Below are 13,321 nucleotides of genomic sequence, written 5' to 3'. Positions count from 1 at the left end.
AACTGGGGGTTGCAAGGAATAAATGGCACTTCTTGATTTTTGGGTGCTGTAATTTGTGTCCTTTTGATGCTTAACAATTCTCAGTAAAAAGAAGGCTCCTAACAGAGCAGGCAATGCTTGAATGAAGAATAAGACTCACTTAATTGTGTTCTCATGCACCAAAATAGAACATCCTTCATCCTGCTCCTCTTTATTGGCTCACCATCTTATTGCTGGCACGGCACTGTTCTGAGGGTTTCCTCATACCTCCTGTCTTTATTTCAAGGTTCACTTTTAGCTTCTAAGGCCTTGTTTCAACACATGCTTTCACCTGAGAGTCGTTTCATCAGGTTAAACGAGTGTAAGCTGAAACATCTGTGCCAACATTTTAGAGCAGTAGAATTGGTCTAACAGTGCACCTGGTTCAGCTATCAGCTGCAAGAAGTTGGGGCTAAAATGGCATTTGTTAACAGCAGTCAGCTGACAAAACACAAGCGAGCTTGGAGGGGATGGGACCTGTTCAATATTAGAAAAAGTGCCAATATAAAAATCGCTATCTGCTTTAAAAGTTGTTTCTGAGCAAGGTTGTGTATATTTACTGAACTCTGGTCCTAATGTCACCCTTTTTTGTGAAAGTAATAAGAAGTCTGGAGAATGCTTTCGTGTCTTTTCCTTGAGGAGGGACCAACACAGGTCTCCAGCACTGGGAGTTTTGGGGTTCTTTAGAGTCATATATATATATATATATATATATATATACACACATATATATACACTATATACACTTACATATATACTTATGTATATTAAACTACTTTATATGAAAAATATGAAAAATGACAGCAATCATAAAAATTGATTTTCAGACATACACCATTACTTTCTCAGCTTCTCCACAAAACTTTTTAAATGCAGCTCATACTTGTACTTCATTGCTGTCCTTGTCACAAAAAGAAATCAGTGTAACTGCCCTATGAGGGTTGTTGTTCACGATTTCTTTTTTCAGTGTAGAAATCCTGAATTTCTTTTGTCCAGATACACTTTGTATCAGTCTCCACAGGTTCCTGGGGAAGATACAGTGGCATCTCTCACAGAGTCTTTGGGAACAGTAGAAAAGTGTAAGTGTTGGGATTTGCATGACAAACCCTGTGCTTCTGTTTAATACTGATTTTCTGGGAAATCAGCTTATCTACATTAGATAATGTAGGGAGAAATCCTGATTTATAATTAAGACTGTCACAGGACACACAGGAAGCACTCCATTAACTTGATTCCTGCATTGTGAATGTGCAGTTTTCAGGGATATTGTACTAGTTTGAATAAGCTTGTACAAATCAAAGAGATGTCAAAAAGCACTTCAGTGCAGATTTGTTTATGGATTTTGGTGGCAGGATGGTGCTGGGGCTAAAAGTTTAACTAAATAGCCAGAAGTTGAGGTCTATCTGAAGTGTAAGAAATCAAAGTAACTCAGTGTATAAGCACTTGTTCTTAGAGGCATAAGCTGACCTTTAAATGCTCCTCAACATACAAAGGCCTGACATCAGGAAATACAGGCTGTACCTGTGACAGGGACAAGTTAACCTTTGGCCCAACTAGTTAAAGAGCATAGAAGTGCTGTCAATCATGACAACAGTACCCTTGAAGTTTCCTATGTCAACTGGAATTTTAACAACATACGGAATGTAACACAGAAACCACCTTGGGAGGCTCTAATGACCAATCTGCCTGCTTGCTTTTGAGAGCAGAAGTTGAAAGAGTAAAGAACTCTTGAGTTCAGGTGTTGAATGATGTCCAGATGACTTCTGATTTAGAATGGGAATATGTATGGCTGGCTCCTCCTGGATGAAGCTGAAGTGGATGTGGGATGCCTCGAGTGCCTGTGTGAGATGACCTTACACAGACATGCTAAATTGATCCCATGGCAGTACTGTGTGTCCCAGCTGAGACATTGAGAATCCTGGGGACTTGGGAACTGCATAAATTCATGACAGCCTGGGACAAGCAGGCACTTGGAATATCTGAACATTCTGGGTCTTGTGGAGGATTATAACCCTTCTTGTGTGAGTCTGAGGTAAGGCTTTGCTGTGGCTCTTAGCTCAGGACCAGCTTCAGTTCTTCCAGGGGAAAAAGGGTGTTAGCAGATTGTTATCGACCATAGATTAAAAGTTGAATAACTGGGTCCTGTCTTTCTGCTCTAGTGGGCTGCACTCCCATTTTCTGTAGTTCATCCCTTCAGTTTACCTTGAGTTATGGATGACTAACACTGCTGTGGAACCTGCAGCATCAGCTCTCCAGGGCTGGGGATAACACTGAAGAACCTTAACGTATGAAGATAAACCAAACTTTCCTCACTGCCTCTCCCTAAGGAGCTCATTGTACTTACCAGTCACTCAGAAAGGAAAGTTCAAAAGGAAGGTTAAAGGAAAGCAAAAAAAATACTGCATGTATATTCAGTAAATTAAATTACTTACATTTGAGAGGAAAACCTAAGTAACGAGGAAAGCAGAGTTTTTTATTTTAACTGGAGAAGTGCATGAGTTTATTAGGACTAAAAGCAACTCTTTTTTTCTTTTAATCCAGCTAAAATTATTGATATAAATAGGCTGCAATAAGCTAATCTAGATACAATGTAAATGGGATTTAAAGGCAGAATGTTACAGAGCCAGAAAGCTGGAGATACGAAAGTAACTAATTCTTCAAATATATTAAATGCAAGAAGGCTACACGTGGCTTTCTTTGGTGTAATTGATTCTTAAACTTGATCTTGCATTGACTGAGCTGAACACTTTAACACAGAAACAGTATTTTACAGTTGAAGGCAATCCTCAAAAAGACAGGTTCTGCACAAATGCATGTAAACTGAACTTAAAAACCAGAGAGTTCTAAAAAAGAACAAAGACCCTGGTGCATATTTTGACTTTATCTACAGTGGCTAAATATCTCAGTGTTCTCCGTAAGTGTGCAAAATGGTGCATGCAATACCACATCAGCAATCAGAGTAAGAGCAGCAGGAAAGTGCCACTTCATTGCATTTGCCTAGTCCTGGTTATTTTGTACGGGGCATGTACCAACACAAAATACAAATCTTTGTCAAAAGTCACTGATCTACTTCCAGGGGGAGGCAGAAAAGGATCAGTTCAGATGGCTTAATAGGATGCTTGTTCAGAAGAGAGGTGACCTTTGTGAAGCAGATTCCTCAGCATGATACCTCTTATGTGGGGGAAATCATCACAGTGGCTTCTGAAAACTTTCCTTAATTCCGGTGGATTTTGTACAGTGGATAATTCCGTGGATTTTGGGTACAATGGAATATTTGCCTATTTAGACCCCAGTAGACTTGCATGATCTAATATGTAAATTGCTCTAAATGGAAATTACACTATGGAGATCAATGCCATGAAGGTATCCAGAGGATATTCAAACAGAACATTCTCCTCAGCTCTGTTGTGCTTTGCACTTAGCACCTTCCTTCTCAGGAACTCGAAGCTCTCAGTCTGCTAATACTAGTGAATTTAGCCTCACAACATGCGGTGAGGTAGGTAAGTTTACCCCCATTTTGCAGATGGCAAAACTGAGGCAGAACTCTGAAGTGACTTGCATAAGGTCCCGCAACTTGTCAGTGGCAAAACCAGGAATATGTTTGCAGAAGTCCAGACCCCAGACTTCTGTCTGATTTGTCCCTCCCTACTACCACAAAGCAAGCAATACATGCAACCTTTATTCCTCCTCTTGCTGCTGTAGTCCTGCTGACACAGAGGAAGATTTTCCTGATTGAATTCCCGCTTTCTTTGGCAAAAAGCACCTGGTCCTGTCAAAGTGCTGTGTATTATCCTCTTCGCAGAGGCATTTCTTCTGAGGCACGATAGAAAAGCCGTGGTTTCCCCATGGTAGGGAGACTGTACAGGTCCAAACAGAATCTTATTTCCTGCAGAAGACCTGCTGCTTGGCATTCTTCACCCGTTGCTCCTCCTTCAGGTTCTTCTGCCGCAGGTGTTTGCTGGAGATGTTTTCCACATATTCTGAGGGGAACCAGCCTCTCTCCCGGTCTGAGAGTTTTACTCCTTCCATCCACCCTGTGGTGTGGGGAAAAGCACAAGATGAAACAAAAGTCATGTGGTTTTTTCATTGTTTCCCAAAAAAAAGCCCCCTCCAAAAAGACCCTAAGAGCAAAGGAAAAGATCCCCTATCAGCTTCCACATAAAGTGTCCTAAAGAAGATGAAGAATCCCTTTGTCCTCTCAATCCAACAGTTTAAGACAGGCATTGTTCATTCTACTCACCATCATTGCTGTACTGCATAACCATGATGATATCTGCCTTCTCCAAAGCCAGCTCATCGTTTTCCCGAGCCTTGTAAGTCTTTATGCACTGAACCTGTGGTGCATCTGAAGAGGAGGAAAGATCACACTGATATACTGGAAAACAACAGTAAACCTGTGGGCATCAGCTGCAGAGGAGCTGGAGACTAAGGAGCTGCCCAAATAAAAAGCAGAGAACTGGAAGGGACACTACAGGTCTTCATCTAAACGAGGAGTTAAAATAGGTAAAATAACTGGCAGAACCTGGCACTGAGGGAAAGCCCACGATTATCTTCTTTATCTACAAAACCCAGAGTATTCTGCCTTGGAATCATTCTGGGGTGTCCCAGCTCACAGTGCCTGTGACTCCTGTGAGCCAGCCCACCCCCATTGCTGCAGCAGCAGAGCAGTCTCACCAGGGCATTCCAGGAGATCCAGTTCTCCCCGTGGAGGAGCCAAAGCAGAGATCCACCTCAGCTTCTCACTGCTGGAAAACAGCACAGGATAGGTGTCAGCATTCAGTGCGAGGGACAGCAGTCTGGTGACTGAAATGAGGTGGGATGGGGTGTGGGGGTGTTTGCTCACACAAAGGGAAGCAGAGAAAGGAGGTGAGAAAAGGCAAAAATTCCCATTTTTGGAGACTGATGGTATGACATAATGTGGTAGTATTGTATGAGCAGCTATGATGAGAGAGGAGGAAGGTGGTTCACAAGGAAATAGTTACAGCAAGAGGATGTTTTTCAAGACTTCTGCTCAGCAGCTGCATTTGGCATTTCAGCATTTGAGTTAGCTGAGGGACGACCATCAGGTTCCTAGAAGGTGTCTGGTTGTGGTAACAGGATATACCAAGGGTAAACTTGAGCTCTTACTGTGTCTCTGTCCGAAACAAGAACTCCACTCTCTTTCCCTGGTAATTCTGAAGCAGGAAGAGACGGAAGAGGTTTTTGTTTGCCCCATGGAGTTTCATCTCGCACTTCTCCCCACGCACATCCGAAAAAGCAGCGTGGTCAAACACAACAAAACGTCCACCCCTGCAGGTGAAGAGGAGGAACAAAACAAGGTGTGAGTTTTAAGGTGATGATGGTTACAAAGTGAGTCCATGTTGTCTGCTGATGTCAGGAAAGCAAAAAGCTTTTGATGAGACTTCATCTGCTTCAGACATCCTAAGCAGTGCTCTTGTTAGAAGTCTCAGAAGGCCAGAGAAGAGAGAGAAGGAATTTAATGAAAAGGCTAGAAATACTAATCTCTGTCCTGTCAGAATTTTATTTGGTAGCTTACATCTTAAAAACAAACCCACCACCCCTAAAACCCCAACACAAACCAACCAACAACTCTCTTGACAAACCAGTGATTTGCACATTCACTAGTCCTCATAGTGTGCTTTAGGAAGAAATTATTTACCAAGTAAAAGTAGAATAAATGGTTATTGTTCAATGTTTCACATTGTAGAGATGCAAAGGCAGAATAGAAGTGTTGTACTAGGGACCACAAGATGTCTTTCTATATTATGATACGTAATGAAGAGTTTGGACTATCAATTTCCACATACTTGCATGATACTCACTTCAGGTCAGGACAGAAGAGTGACTTGATAAAGGCTGCCACTTGCTGGCAGGCAGAGGGAAAGGACTCTGTCACCAAAGCACAGACCCCGAAAGAGACAGGTATTTTAGAAGGGGCAGCAAGAATTGAGTTGAAGCACTCACTCCTTGGGCCGAGACAGGAGCAGACAGTCATTGAAAAGGTGCAGGTAGATGGGCCGGGTGGTGACTTTCCATTTTGGACTCAGGTTGTTGAAGTCCAGTGCTGTCAACTCGCCACACTTCACAAGTCGCCTTGACTGTGAGATGAGCGGGAATATCTGCAAGGCAAAAGTAAGTATTTATGCACAAGAAAATGAGTCCCTCTGAGTTTGGGATTTGCATTTTTGCCTTTCTCTAGAGGATCTGTGCTTTCAGTTCTCCAGCTGGAGAGGTGTAAGCTATGGTAGGCACCTTCATGTGAAGGGTGGCATGAATGATTGGGCAAGGGAAGCACTGATGAAGAGCTGGCCTGTGGATGATGTTCTGATTCAGCAGCTCTGTGTATATTGGAGAGGAGAGAACAAAAAGTGGCTTTGTGGGGAAAGACAGAAAATACATTAGGCTAGAGGGAATGGATGAGCTCACCTTACACTCAAATTCAATCTTCTGGCTGAGGTAGATCAGCTCTTCAGTGCTCTTCATGCGCTGGACATTCTCATTGCAGTCCTTGATGAGCTGCAGAGGAAAACATGATCAGTGAGGTGGGAGCAGAACTGCCTGGTGGCATCAGTAGTACTCCTAGGAGCCCCTCAGGAGTCAGCATAAGTTACAATTCCTTAGGCATTCTCCTGCAAAAAAAGTATGTATTACAATCAGAGAATATTCTGAGTTGGAAGGGACCCAAAAGGATCATTGAGTCCAGCTCCCGGCCCTGTGCAGACACCCCAACAATCCCACCCTGTGCATCCCTGAGAGCGGTGTCCAAATGCTCCTGGAGCTCTGGCAGCCTTGGGGCCGTGCCCATTCCCCGGGGAGCCTGTTCAGTGCCCCACCACCCTCTGGGGGAAGAACCTTTTCCTGATATCCAACCTAACCCACCCTGACACAGCTCCAGCCATTCCCTGGGTCCTGTCCTTGGTCACAGAGAGCAGAGATCAGTGCCTGCTCCTCCTTGTGAGGAAGCTGCAGAACTGCTGTGAGCTTGGGCCTCAGTCTCCTCCATATGAACAGACCAAGTGACATCAGCCACTCCTTTTGTGTCTTCACCTCCAGGCCCTTCACCATCCTGGTGGCCTTCCTTTGGAAGGTCCAATCATCACTAGACAGAACAATCCACCTTATGAGGCTGTACAAATTTTAGGTAGCAATTTGTCCCAGAAAACTTCAAACCTTGCCTCTATAATAAACAGGATAAGAGGAAGGGAAGCAATAGAGTAATGCTGTGGGGTTTTATAAAGCAAGATTTTCTTGCAGGGGCAAGGGTGGGAATTGATGATTAATTAGAGACAAAGGTGAGGCTGCAGAAAGGATTGGCAGCTTTACCTTTTCAAGTGCATCATAGGCCTGCGTTGCTTGCACTTCCTCCTCAGACCCAGGCCCAGTTCTTTTCAGGATATTCTGCATGAGAAAAGATGATTTTCATGATGCAAAGAGGGAAAGGTGGACACCACCACCACTGAAGAGTAGGAGAAATAATAAAACAGAAGTAGATGATGACATGTGGAGACAACAAGGCCAAAAATTTGAGATGCAGAATGTCACTGATAAGTTACACTGATTAGGACATTCTTGAAAATCAAAATTGTATTAATTATCACATAGAAGTTACATGGCATAGGAAGCAACCACTAGCTAAAACATAAATGGGTTTATGAACAGAATAGAATTGTCCTTTTCTCCTATTAAAAAGAGGCTCAAATAATCAAAAAGAAGAATTTCATAGAAAGAGCTCAAAATTAATTCATTAAGGACTGGCTGGTTCCCTGTCTGGAAGGTTTCTTATTAGTCAACATCGCAGGCAAAGAGTAGATACAGGCTGCCTTCCAGAGGGCAGCCAAGGAACCTTGCTTTCTTCTCCTAGCAGGAAGTCAAAAAGTTCAATAAAATGTAAATCAGCATGCTCTGAGAAGACTCCATAAGTTCTTTATTGGAGTAGAATTAAAGTAGTGTGACAACAAAGCCCTAAATGATTCACAAACAGCATTGCCTCACGCAGTGCCACATCCATCATTTCCTGCACACCTCCAGGGATGGGTACTCCATCATGTCCCTGGGCAGCCCATTCCAATGCCTGCCAACCCCTTGTGGGAAGAAATTCTTCATGATGTCCAACCAGAACCTCCCCTGCACAACTTGAGGCCGTTTCCTCCTGTCCTGTCTCTGTTCCCTGGGAGCAGAGCCTGACACCCCCCCCACCTGCCCCCTCCTATCAGGGAGTTGTGCAGAGCACGAAGGTTCCCCCTGAGCCTCCTCTTCTCCAGGCTGAGCCCCCCTAGCTCCCTCAGCTGCTCCTAGACACAGCTTGAGGGAAACTTGAGGGAAAGCAGAGAATCACCACAGTTACCTGTAGGAGGAGCTTGAGTCGAGTGATGCGCTGAAAGGGGAGGATGAGGAAGGATTTAAGTGAGAGGCGCTGGCATAGTGGATCACTTTCCAGTCTCTCCAGGACTTGCTGGAACCCTGCATTTCCATTTCTGTGGGAGTGGCAAAGGAAAAAAAAAGACATCCAGGCATCAAAGTAAATAAATAACCTTCCTAGTATCAGATTTCAGGGAATGTTGGAGTACTCCCAACAGTCAGGTTTTGTCCCTGGGGCAAGAGGTGTCAAGAAACTGCACCACTCTGCTGCTGAAGAGCAAATATGGGTTTCTAACAGCTACAGGATGGCAGTACAGCTGTTATGATCTCTCTCCTCTTTCCACAGCCCTCTGGAGTAAAAGCCAGAAGTAACATCTACATTTCAACTCCCTCTGTCAGTAATGCTCCTCTCATGGGGACATGGTGGTGGTTTTGTGGTGGTTTGCACTCTGGTTCTTGGTGGCCTGAAAAACCACCTTCCAGCACAGTCATTTTTGCTCTCTTCAGTAGAGGGCAGACAGAGAACAGTCTGCAACAAGATTAGATATTAAGTGTTCTTTTCCTCTCCAACACTAAGGGAGAGAAGCCTGAAGGAACTCTGTCCTGCTGTCCCAAATGCCACTGAACTGAGGAAGGTTATTCTGGCAGCGTAGCGAGAACACTGCTTAACAGCCAATTCCTGCAGCATTCCCCATTGTTTGAAAGGGTCAATATTCAAGGAAGTATGAGGGAAAAGGGTGTAACAAATGAGAAAAACTTACAGTAACCTCTGGAAGGTTTGCTCCTGGTATGTCTGGTTTGTCACATATGGCAGATACACCCGGCGGAAATCAGGGGCGTGTTTCAGAGCCACGTCACACACATGGAAGTTGAACATGTCCTCTTCAAATTTCTCCTCCAAGTCAAAGAGGAAACTGCAGCACATGGATGTGGTGCCATAAAAGAAGAGGGAAATATCAGTGTCATTTAGTCTTCTAAAACTGTGACAGCCCACAGATAAGCACAAGACAGATCTTTATTTCTAGAGAGAGTGTAATGTCTGGACAATAACAATTTAGGGCTTGGTGTCAGCAAGGAAAAAGCAGAGGCAAAAGACCTCTATTCTTGAGAGGTCACGCTTCTACAGGCATGGTCAGGAAACAGCTGGGAACTAAGACCTCACCAGAACAATCCCGCTGGTATAAATGGAAAAGGTAGCAGCAAACCTTACCAGCTTAGTGATTTATGTAGCCAAGCCTTGCAGGAGGAAAAGCAGAACAGAATCCTACAACACATATAGGATTCCTTGCATGTGGGGTCATGTCCACGTTTCATGACTTATGCTCTAACGATTCACATTAGTTTTTGTCAAATGATGGTTGTAACTTACTTTTTTTCCCTCCCCCCCCCCCGCCCCTTTTTGTCAGGGCTCATGCAGTTGCCCCTTTTGTCTTGTATTTGGCAGGAGCTGGTTTGGGTTGGCATCTAGTTAGTCAAGTTTAATTGTAGTTGAAAGCAGCAGCACAAGGCTACATTACCATTTGGAACATTTTGATCCCCTGCAATGAGCTCTGTGCACAACTGAGCCATAATATCTGGGATTTAACACCAAAATTTACATTGCCCTGTCACCTAAAAAGGCAAATATTCCTTTCCAGGCAGTGTTGGTGTGCCATCACTAAGTGCTGCATCTGCCTTGAACAGCGAGCACGCAGAAGAGTAGTGAGAAATGCTCCTGTCAGTCCTGGAAGCAAAGGGCCGCGTCTCACCTGGCACTGACATCGCGCACATCGGAGAGGCGGGAGAAGAGCCACTGGCGCTCCTGGTTGGTGAGCATCGCCTGGAGCTCTGCCGAGCGCTGGAAGTGATCCACTGCCACGTTCAAACTGCGCAGGTAGGACGCCTCAGATATTATCAACTCAAACTTGGCCTTGAGAGAGAAAACAAGGCAGCACAGCATCAGCACACTGCACGAGTCTGTGAGAAATCTTACGGAGAGGAGACAGGGCAAAGCAGGAAAACCTCCCAGCACATGATGCAAGTAGGGTGTAATTACAGAAGAGAGGCTTTAGAAATGAAGGGAAGCATGCTATTACAGACTTTCTTTAGAAAACGGACTTGTGATATGACTTAAAAACAGCTACTTGCTCTCATTTTACTTTTTATTTCCTCTCAACACCTTTCACAAGGCTCCCCATTTTACAAGCTCCCATAAAGTCCAGCATCTGCACCATGCACCTTTTTCTCCTTCATCATGTTTCCCATGCTGCTGTTTTCACCTTTCTCTGGGTCCTCCTGTCCACTTCTCAGATCCTCTCATTTTCCTTACCCAGTTTCTCTGTGCCATTGTGCTGAATCCATGCATCTCCCTGTCTCCTCTCAGCCCTGCAGCTCACACAGGTCAATTTGCTAAACTCACACAGGTCAATCTGTGTGAGTTTAGCACATTCTACCACAGAAAATACAATTTACTGTGGTTTTATTAGCATCTCTCACAAGCTTATGTGTGGGAGAATGCTGCAAGTCTTCTACTTTTATACTCCCTTTTTCATTGAGCATACTCATAACACTTTATCTTGTTCCTCCTTTTCCCTATGCCTGTTTTCATGGAGTTACTGATACGGTGCAGAGTCTGTCCTTCAGTGCTGCTTTTCTCTAAAACTCAGCGCTTCAGCACTGCTCTACTTCATACCCCATGCTGCTTTCAGGGGTAGAGGTGACCTCTGCTTCAACCACCTGCATTCCCACATCAGTTCTTGCTCTCTGCTTTAACCCCACTTCCAGACACACTTTCTTGACCACAGACCACCCATTTACTGTGTCACATCTGTCCCTTACCTCTTGCAGCCTCTGCTCCTCACGGGACATGTTGAGCAGCATTCTGCTGCCCCGTATCATGGGAATGTCCTGCCAGAGGGATGCATTAGATGAGACTGACAGACGTTGCAAATATGAGTCCTGGGGAGACAGCACTTTCCTCCGTAGCCTCGGGGAACTTGGGAAACTTGACTCTATATCCTCTGGATAATCCACTCTCTTCTGGCTTTGGATGGCCTTGTTCAGAACCACATCACTGTACTCCTGATACAGCAGTCTTGCTGTGAAGAAAGACACATACATTTATCTTTTCTGTAGTAGCAACTCACCCTCTGCTTCAACCTGGAGAAAACTCTGCCCTGGATTGGAACAGCCAAATTCAGGCAAAGCTCCTCAGCTGCCCAAGTGTACTGCAGGGCTCCAGCTGCTCTCCCTGCTCTCTAACACTCCATCCTCACTACCACCATGTGACAGGAGTCCCTCTCCTTTGTGCTCACTGCAAGGGTCAGAGAGGAGCGGGGAGAGGGGGCTGCCACACACCCCAGGCAGGAGGCACTTACAGGAGTTGATCAGTTTGGAGTGCCGGCGCTTGAAGTTCTCCGTTGTGTCTGCAGGTTTCTTCTCTCTGCCAGGGAATAAGGATTTCAAAACACAGAGTGAACGAAGGGCACAGCACCAGAAATGGTTCATCGAAACCTTAGGAACTGCTCTGTCACACCAGGGACCTCTCCTTTTTCAACAAGCTCAAGCTCCACAAGCTTTACTTGACAAAGGGCAAAGTTTGGCTTAATGGAGAGGCTGTCCTGAAGGCACAGAAATACCTCTGTTACAGTAGGGTCCTCTTCAAGAGAGCAGAGACTGAAACACAGGCCTAGGGCATTTAATTATAATTTGCCACTCCTTATCATCATCTTTGGTAACTCAGAAACAATGGAGGTGTCTGTGCTGCACAGAGGTCAGGGCAAATTCTCAGGGTCTTTGAAAGACTCACCGCATTATAACTGTTTCTGAGCTGACTGGTGGTTCCCTGTGTGCCTTGGGAGCTTCTTCCTCTGAAGGAACAGAAGAAACCTCTGCATAGAAGACAATTGGAAAGTAAACACATCAGTCCATTTTTAGAGTCAAGCTACAATCCAAATGATACACAGATACCACTTACCTATACGCCACCTAAGGGGCAGTCTTGAGTTGGAGTACAGGTGCCCTCATGACATTTATTTCTGGGTCAGAAACATTCTAGTTTTAATAATCCTTGACATTACTTACAATTTACATCTGTTAGCCACATTTATTTTTCACACAAAGAAAAAGGCTGACATTTTAGGGAACGACAATAACTCTAAGAGCTTCCCTCTCCAGTGTGTACTGCCTACGTGCCCTTTTTGGTGCAGTCCTTACACTTTCAGCTACTTGGGCCAGGCATCAGGAGATCAGGGGAGCAAAAGTGTAAAAATTGGGAAAGCGTAGTTTTGCCTTTTGGTTTGTGAGGGATTTAATCAAATAAGGTGTGATGAAATTCTAAATCTGAAATAACTGGAAGCAGAAAAAGGATGAAAGCCCAAAGACTGAGCTGCAGTTATGGGTAAGGGGAAAGACAGTTCTGTTGCCTTTAATGTTTTAAAATTTGGAACCAAGAATTTACAGGTCAAATATATGAACAAATCTTGATTCAAGTTCTGCTAAACCTTTTACACCCCTCCACAACCCCTCCTTTTCCTCTGTGCCAAAAATCCAGCATGTTGCAGAGCTTCAAAGTAAAGTAAGAGCTGAAAAGAAGCAATTATTTAAAGTACATGTAAGATATAGTAAAGAACAGACATACATCCTGACAGCAAGTACTGCTGAATGAGCTGTGTTACAGAAGATGCATGTTTTCAACTTGTGACATCAGTGATTTGACTTCTGTGCAAGCTGGGACCTTGGGTTTGACAAATTTGCATTCTTATCTGTACTCTCAAATCCTGTGCTCATCTTTTTTAGAAGGTCAAGTGGGAACCTAAAAGTGCCAGTTGCAAAATAAGGGGAGGCAGCAAATAAACAAGTGGTAAGAGATATGGGCTACTGAGCATGTGTGCATGGTTCTTCCTTACTGCCTCAGGGATCCATGAAATAAGTTTATTGTTGCAGGTATTAATGTGGAATGGGGGGG

At 44.3% G+C, this 13,321-nt stretch overlaps 1 protein-coding gene across 1 annotated transcript in view; it reads right to left on the bottom strand.

Annotated features, from left to right (window-relative positions):
- Nucleotides 1-2,586: 2,586 nt before the first annotated feature.
- LOC309572482 (uncharacterized protein) overlaps nucleotides 2,587-13,321 on the bottom strand; it is a 31,606-nt gene continuing 20,871 nt past the window's right edge. Inside the window, exons 3-15 of the mRNA XM_082280804.1 lie at nucleotides 12,164-12,245; nucleotides 11,733-11,797; nucleotides 11,194-11,453; nucleotides 10,125-10,285; nucleotides 9,138-9,290; nucleotides 8,363-8,492; nucleotides 7,342-7,416; nucleotides 6,445-6,534; nucleotides 5,983-6,137; nucleotides 5,146-5,307; nucleotides 4,693-4,763; nucleotides 4,259-4,363; nucleotides 2,587-4,052 (exon numbers count right to left, since the gene is read on the bottom strand). Coding sequence (XP_082136930.1) covers nucleotides 3,898-4,052; nucleotides 4,259-4,363; nucleotides 4,693-4,763; nucleotides 5,146-5,307; nucleotides 5,983-6,137; nucleotides 6,445-6,534; nucleotides 7,342-7,416; nucleotides 8,363-8,492; nucleotides 9,138-9,290; nucleotides 10,125-10,285; nucleotides 11,194-11,453; nucleotides 11,733-11,797; nucleotides 12,164-12,245 — 1,664 coding nt within the window. The 3' untranslated portion in view covers nucleotides 2,587-3,897. The remainder of the gene's footprint in view (nucleotides 4,053-4,258; nucleotides 4,364-4,692; nucleotides 4,764-5,145; nucleotides 5,308-5,982; nucleotides 6,138-6,444; nucleotides 6,535-7,341; nucleotides 7,417-8,362; nucleotides 8,493-9,137; nucleotides 9,291-10,124; nucleotides 10,286-11,193; nucleotides 11,454-11,732; nucleotides 11,798-12,163; nucleotides 12,246-13,321) is intronic.

The sequence above is a fragment of the Coloeus monedula genome (genome assembly GCF_965178545.1).
Source record: "Coloeus monedula genome assembly, chromosome: 4".
NCBI classification, from domain to species: domain Eukaryota; kingdom Metazoa; phylum Chordata; class Aves; order Passeriformes; family Corvidae; genus Coloeus; species Coloeus monedula.
Note: the sequence above shows the minus strand (reverse complement) of the source record. Positions and strands in the feature narration are given on the sequence as shown.